This window comes from Eulemur rufifrons, chromosome 14, assembly GCF_041146395.1.
Source record: "Eulemur rufifrons isolate Redbay chromosome 14, OSU_ERuf_1, whole genome shotgun sequence".
Taxonomy (NCBI): domain Eukaryota; kingdom Metazoa; phylum Chordata; class Mammalia; order Primates; family Lemuridae; genus Eulemur; species Eulemur rufifrons.
Window position 1 is genome coordinate 10226620 of NC_090996.1, and position 7397 is coordinate 10234016.

The 7397-nt window shown below is 63.3% G+C and overlaps 2 protein-coding genes across 2 annotated transcripts; one reads left to right on the plus strand and one right to left on the minus strand.

The window, feature by feature from the left end:
• The first annotated feature begins 20 nt into the window (after window positions 1-20).
• Window positions 21-1736, plus strand: SAP25 (Sin3A associated protein 25). Its single transcript, XM_069486761.1, has 6 exons — window positions 21-380; window positions 609-709; window positions 797-903; window positions 996-1158; window positions 1267-1364; window positions 1443-1736. Exons 1-6 carry the CDS (start codon window positions 235-237, stop codon window positions 1734-1736), a joined length of 909 nt encoding a protein of 302 aa, XP_069342862.1. The 5' UTR covers window positions 21-234.
• A 958-nt stretch (window positions 1737-2694) lies between these two features.
• Window positions 2695-4396, minus strand: LOC138394606 (insulin receptor substrate 1-like). Its single transcript, XM_069486764.1, has 2 exons — window positions 3982-4396; window positions 2695-3821 (listed from the first exon to the last, which is right to left on the minus strand). The coding sequence occupies exons 1-2, from the start codon at window positions 4394-4396 to the stop codon at window positions 2695-2697; spliced, it is 1542 nt and encodes a 513-aa protein (XP_069342865.1).
• Window positions 4397-7397: the final 3001 nt, after the last annotated feature.

A 7397-nucleotide genomic window follows, 5' to 3' on the forward strand; every position in this document is an offset into this window, starting at 1 on the left:
GGCTGCCGGGCAGAGGATGACCCGGCGGGCCGACCTCTCCGCCCCGCCGCCAGGGGGCGCCCGCGGGAGCCCGGCGGGGGCGCGCGCCACGTGGCCAGGGAGACGCGCTGGGCGCCGGCGTCGCGGCGAGGCCCTTGGGGGTGTGCTCGCGCCAGCGGCCGGGCTGCGCCGCCGAGGGTCGCGGAGCGGGCTGGGGAGGGCACGGCGGCGCTGCCCTGCACTCCCTGACGCGGCATGTTGCCCTGGCCGCCTCCGCGGTGGGGCGCGGGCGAGGAGGAGGCGCCCGAGGTGCCGGGCCTCTCTGAGGGCAGTGACCAGGGCGCGGCCTGGAGCTCTGGAGAGGAAGCCTCAGGGGAGCCAGGAACACCCCCACAGGACAGGTGAGGGGCTCGGCTGGAGCTGCTGAGGGGAACATCTGATGGGGGGGGCCTCCATGCCTTGGCCCGGCGCCTCACAGGAGGGGGAGCAGACCGTGTTGTCCTACCGCAGTATGGGTCCGGCAGACTCCCCCAAACCAGGCAGCCCTGGCCTGCCCCTGGGCTCCGGGCAATACTCGGACGGGGCAGTGGGGCCGCCTGACTGGAGCATCTCAGTGCTTCCCCCTCCAGCCCGCAGCCCCGGGCCCTCAGTGCGTCTTGGACCCGGACGGAGCAGCTCCTGCCCCACCACCGCCGGGACGCGGCCCCTGAGCAGTCCCCGGGATCCCCAGGTAGGACGGGGCCTGCTGCCTCTAACCACCCCCTAGATCCTCTCACTGCCTCTGAGCTTGTTTTAACCCCTTCAAGTGTCCCCCCAGTTCCCCTTTCCCCCCAGAGGATCTGGGAGGTGGCCCCCTCAAGGACGACTCTGCTAGCGCCCTGGGACCCCAACTACCAGGCCAAAGCAGGAGCCCAGCTGGTGTGGGTGAGTTGGGGGCGCGCGTGGCTCTGGCTCGGGTGGGCAGGGATGCGTTGGGAAGGGCTGAGGCCCCAGTACCCTGTCCTGTCCCTCCTCAGGGGGCCAGCTGTGGGTCCGGCGCCTCCTTCTCAGGCCGCACGCTGTGTCATCCTTCCTTCTGGCCGCTGTATGAGGCAGCCTCGGGCGGGGGCATCAGGCCCCGCACCCCCAGGACCCCAGCAACAGGGCATCAGAATGGAGAGCAGGCGCCGCAGGATGCAGGTACTAACCCTGGTGCCCCCAGGCTGGGAGCCACGCTGCGCAAACCCCAGCTGGAACAGGGTTGGGGTGGCAGCCCCAGCCTGCTCCCTAGAGCTTTCTCCTCCCCAGGGCTCCCGGTGATGTGCCGAGAAGATGTCTTTCTGTCGGACCCTCTGTTGCCCTGTGGGCAGCGTGTTCCCCTGTACCTGTCCGAGGCCCCGCAGCAGGTGAGAGCTTTGGAGCTGGCCTCACTGCAGTCTCCTCCCCGGGGGCCTGGCAGGAAAGCTTCCCTTCTGTTTCCTCAGGTGATGGGCTCCCTGAAGCTGCTGCTCCCGCCCCCGGTCATGTCCCCCTGGGTCCTTCCTAGCCCCTCCCCACGCTGCTCCACTGCCTGGCTCAGCGGGCCCGAGCTGATCGCCCTCACCGGCCTGCTGCAGATGAGCCAGGGGGAGCCGAGACCCAGCTCCTCGGTGGCTCCCACAGCCCTGGCTGGGCCCCGGGACCCTGTCTCTGACCAGCCAGGCCCTAGTGGTGGCCCCAGCTGTTCTCACTGCACTGACCCCTCTCTCCCACAGACCCCAGACACACATTGTCCCTAACTCTCCTGGGGGCAGAGTGGGCCCCCGCTGTTGGTTCTGTTGACAATAAAACTGTTGGTTTGCAAAACAGACTCCTGTGGCTGATGGCAGCGTTAGGCACGGAGACAGGGATGGGGTCTCTTCCTCTCCCACTGCATTGGCTGCCCTCCCCCAAATTTGCGTCCCGCACTGGCCACTCTCTACAGTGGCGGAATCCACGACCTGAAGCGTTTCCAGCCTCACCAAGCAGAGCACCTTTAATCAGTGGGTGGTCCGCAGTACCACTGCTGAACGTGGAGGAAGCAAGGAGCCATCAAACTCGGCCAGGCTGGGAGAAGGCAGGATTGTGTGAGCAGGTGGCAGATTCTAAGAGAGGCAAACAGGGGGATGGGGAGACACATCACTTTTGGGGGCATGAGTGGTTAAGGTCCCTGGTGCTCCCATCCTTCTTGTGCTGGGGCCCCAGGAGTTCCGCTCTGGGGCTGGGTGTGGGTAGTTTCTTGGTTCAGAGGAGACACAAGGAAGGCACTGCAGATGTGTGTGGGAGGGGCAGGTCCACACAAATGTCATTGGTGGCAAAGTGGCACCACCAAATCCAGCCGGCTGCACGCATGAACTCTGCAGGAAAATAGAGAGGATCAGGCCTTCAGCTGAGAGAAACCAGAAATTTATAGTTTGGGGGGTTTGTTTTGGTGGGGGGAGGGGTGGAGGTTCTAGAATGTTCTCTCCTAAACATAGTCAACTTCTTGATAAACCTCAAGTTTCCTTAGGCGCCACAGCTCAAGAGACAGAGCGAGCGGCGGCCTGAAGGGGGAGCTCATCGCCTCTGCAGGTCACATGTTCGATTGGACATCTGGGCCTTGGGGCCCTCCCCCTTGGGGGTGGGGGGCGGCATTCCCACCTCTGCCCTGCTTTCCCTCCCTCGTCCCCGTGTATCCGCCGGCTGCCCGGGTTTTCTCACTGGCGCCTCCTAGAGGTTCTAGAACTCGATGCGCGCGTAGCTATGCGGGAGGAGCTTGCGGACCCCGAGGACGTCGCCGCGTGCCTCCAGAGGAGGTACCAGGTCCAAGTCGACGTAGTTGAGGTGGCCGTCGGGGGGCTCTGGCCCGGCAGTGGCCATTCCTACGCAGTCTGGGGCCGCATACTCGATGTATACGTACTTCCCAGCCAGCTCGGATGGCGGCAGGGAACAGGGCTGAGCCCCCGCCAGTCCCCAGCTGCCCCCAGTGCCGCGATGGGCGCCCTGGAGCCCAGGTCCAGGCTTCCCAGCCCCGGACTTGTAGGAACGGGGCAGGGAGCTCAAGGAAAAGGACCCTGGCGGAAAGCGGTTCATGGGCACATATTCAGTGTCCCCCCAGTCCTGGAGAGGCTGGCCGGGAGCCGGAGCGGCGCTGGCTGTGGCCAGACAAAGGCCTGGGGACGCCATCAGCGTGTAGCCGCCCGCTTCGCCGCCCCCCATGGGCTCGTAGTCACTCCTGGCTCCCATGGTTATGTAGCCCCCGTCCAGATCCAGCCCTTTAGAGTACAAGGCTGCCGCCTCTAGTCTCGCCGGGGTCCTAAGGATTGCTTGCTTGAGCCTCTCACCCTGGCACCCCCGACGGCTCAGGCTGCTCGATTGGGCCGCGGAGGCCGGAGTCTCATAAGGATGGGGAACAGAGAGTCTGGAGGCGATCGTTGGGGAATCCCTGGGCAGTGGTTCAGCCCTGCCACGGCCCCCACCGCTCCCGAGTCGCTTCATGGCAGCCAGGACTGTCTCGTGAATGTTTTGGGCCACCACAGCGTCAGGCGCCTGCAGCCACAGCTCCCCGGGACCCGTGGGCGCCGAGCGACCGAGCTCCAGGAAGAAGAAAGAGTCTGCGTGGCCGCAGCGGCGCACGCTGAGCAGGGGCAGGCGCAGGGCGGGCGGTGGTAATGCCTGGGTATCCCGGGAGCCCCTGCCCCTGGGCTTCCGCAGCAGGCTCAGGGCCCCCGAACCCAGGCACAAGCGGTAGCTGCCGCTGCCCAGGCCTCGGGTCCGCCCCAGACCCTTGGGCCGCAGCGTCACGGGCCAGACGTCCTGGAACGGTGAGAGGATCCAGGTCCCGAGGTCCTCGTGGGAGCTAGGACCTGGGGAGACAATGGGCTGGTCACAGGGGGCTCCTGGGCCGGGGGGTTGGAATCACTGCCCTGAGAGCTGAAGACGTAAACGCTTACTGTTTGAACTTTCGGTGACCTGGGCTACGGATAAACCAAACCCACGATCCCCCCGCCCCCGGCCCCCTGCAGCCCGGGGCTCTGGCCTCACCGGCTGCGGCGCGCACCTCGAGCAGGGCGCTGTACCACGCCTGCTGCTCCGCTTCGCTGGCCGCCGCCACGCCCAGGCTGCTGTCGCGCGTGTACAGGACGATCAGGTGGCGCTGGCGCGCATCTGCGCGCTTGCTGATGGTGCACGCGCCCACCAGGCTCACGGTGCGCTGGGGCCGCGCTCGGCCGCCGCGGAACTGCTTCTCGCTCTCATAACACTCGAGGCGCGGCGGGTCGGTGCGCAGGGCGAAGAAGCGGCGGCGCTGGGACTTCTGCTTCCGCAGGTGGCCGCAGAGCCGCACGTCGGCCGGGTAGGCCCAGGGCAACGGCAAGCCGAGGGACACGTCGGCGCACTTGGACTCTGGGCTTGCCATGGGGCCGCCGCCTGCGGGCTTCATCCTGAGCCGAAGGCAATAAAGCGGCCTGAGCCGCGGGGAGAGACCAGCAGAGGTGGGACTGAGGTGGCAGGTCCGAGGTAGTGGAGCAGCGACCTGGCAGCTTGCGGCCCGTCTTGATGCTCAGTGTCTCTCCCCAGCTCCCAACTTGAAGTTGGAGGGGTCTGCGCACAGCGTGTGCCCCAGTGGCTGCCCGGTGGCCCGTGACACCCTGGGCTGCTACGGCCTCAGGGGTTCGAAGCTGCTGGCTCCCTTCCCTCCCTCCCGCTGGCCGCTCCTGGAATCCCCACCCCCTGAGGTTAACCCTCACTCGGCCTGGCGCCCGCGTTGAACTTGGGAAGTCTTGGAGAGGCGGCCTCCACCCCTGGCACGCAGTACTTTGTAGGGGCAGGGAGTATGGGGGCGTCTCTACCGGTCACCTGACTGTTCCCGGGGCGGGCTAGGGGCCACGACAGGGGCAGGTCGGGGGAATTGAGAAAGCCTGTGTGTGAGGCGTATGTGACTGATTTGTGTCCGTGCTGACGGCGCTGCCGATCAGAGGGTGGCCAAGCAGGGCCTCCCTTGCAGCAGCAGCCCTCCCAGGCGTCCACCACCTGCCCCCTTCGTGCCCGGGAATGGTTTTGTGCTAATCGTAGGAGCCATGGAGGCTGAGGATTGGGCAGGATTGATTTCTGAGCAGGAGGTTCCATTTCTTACTGAGTTTGGGGTGATAGAGGTGTCTTTGGATAAACTTCGGATTGGTTCCTGTGTATAGGCCATACCTGCCAGAGATTCTGCCGAGGAACAGGCCACTTCTCAGGGGCAATCTCCTCATGCTGCCCCATTGCCCTCAGCCCCTCCTCACCACCACTGCCCCCAAATGCAACCCCACCACCAGTGGAAAGGCTGTAATCACAGAAATTCAGACTTCCAGGTCTGGGTACCCTTTGCTCCTTGTGTCCTGAGAGGTTTGAGATGGGGTTGGGGATTGGACATTTTTGCACCTCAGTTCTGATCCAAGGACCATCACCTCACTTGGGGTGGGTGATGGCCCACACTCTGTGAGGCAAACCAGCATTTGACACATGGTGAGGCCTTAGAAGACCTGATGATACCATTCTTCGGGCAAATAGGATTCCTAAAGGGGGACACTAAGGGTCCAGGACAGAAGAGGCACCATGTGGCCCTTGTTCAAGATGGTATTCAGGGAGATGCTCCCTCGGGTAAGGGACAAGATAGAACAACAGAATGGAAGCAAGGGAACCCACTTCTTTTTCTCAGACTAGTCCAGGGCCCAGGGCAGCCTGAGCAGGGGAGAGCAGAACTTCCCACCCACACTTCTCCATCTCCTGGGGAAGGGGCCTGTTTGTGAGCTGGCATACTAGGAAGCCAGTGTGCTGTGTGCAAGGAGCTTGGGTCCTCACACACCTCTTCCAAGGTCATGGTGAGAGTGAGATGCAGGGAACCAACGAGCACCACAGGGATGGGTACCTGATTGGTGGGCAGACAGGCCTTAGGACCTGCTCCAGATGCCTCTCGTCAGCGGAAGCTCCACCCAGGTGCAGAGAGGCGCACAGCTCAGGTGGTTGGGGGTGGGGGCAGGGGGGAGCCACAGCAGCTGCCCTGTGGTGGGTGTTGGCCAGGGAGAGGCAGGTATGCAGTGGTTCTATAAATGGCCACCGAACAGGTCTGTGTTCAAGGCCATAGTTCCCTGTGTGGGCAAGGGCCTTGATACAGGCAGTGTGTGAAGCAGCAGGGACACAAAAGATGTCTTGCTGCCACCTCAAGAAGCAGAACACTGCAGGTGTCCTGCTGTGCTCCTGGCCTGGGAGCCTTACTCCCCTAGGCTTGATGTGAAGCTACTCAAGGAGGGTCTCTTCTTCATACCTTCTCCTTCCTGCTCCCCATCAACAAGGACACTCCAAGCACCCTAGTCCTTGTGAAATCACAGCTGCCGTCACAGAGACCAGCTCCAAACCACTTTGTGTTATTGAGCCTCGAGTGCTGGGTAACGCTAAAGTAGGAAGCAGCAGGGATCTGGGCAAGCCGGGGGCTGGGGGTGGGGAGGGTGTGGGGGTGGGAGTGAGGTGGTGATCAATGCCAGGTAATTTGGCCTGCTGGGTACCAGAAAGAGCCTGCAAACAACTGGCCTGTGTCAGTTGCCCTGGCAACACTGACCTTGACCCTACCTAGAAAAGATTTATTTCAGCCTGCAGACCAGGTAACTTTGAGTTGCTCCCAGGGACAGGAAGTGGCAGAACCTCAGCTGTGCTGGACAAGAGTGCTTCTCCCAACCTCGGGGGCGGGAGGGGGGGGAGCAGTCTACCTTTGCGTTCCCATGTCAGGGGCAGGGCACCATGTTCTAGGTTCCAATGGAAGAACGTTACCAGGGGGAGGAACCTGCAGGGAGGACACTGGGCTGTTCCATGTGCCCCTCCCTCCCCATCCTGAGTCCTTACTCCTCTGTAGAGGGGACAGCCATACATTTAGCCCCTACGCCCACCCCATGGATCCCAGGTGTGACCTGGCAGGCTCCAATGTGGAGAGCATCTGGGGGCTGGTTCCTGCTTCCTCACCCATAGGGGCAGCCCACAGGTGACCTGCTGAAGGCTGGGGCCTAGCCAGGGGACTGCTGTCTGCAGCACATGGTCACAGCATTGGCCAGGGGCACATGTTGAGGTAAAGACTTGCCAGAAGGCTGGTGTGAGCCTGGGTGAGTCACTCCAGCCTTATGTGTGCAGTGGGTTCACATTTGCAGCCACCAGGCATGGCTGTGGAGGGAGGAACACAGCCTTGTCATTTAGACATTTCCTATCAGGCTAGGATTTTTCCGTTCTTTGCCACTTGCCAGGAGAGGCGGCTCAGTGGAGGATGGGAGCCCGAGGCGCTGGGGCTCTTCGGAGCCAAGGAAGGCAGCTGCAGTCCTCTCTCAGCCTGTGCCCAGGGAACTCCTGGGTTTTTCTGCTCTGGGATAACTTCTCCTATTGGTCATCCAGCCCTGGCTGGTGTGCTGGCTGCAGTCCAT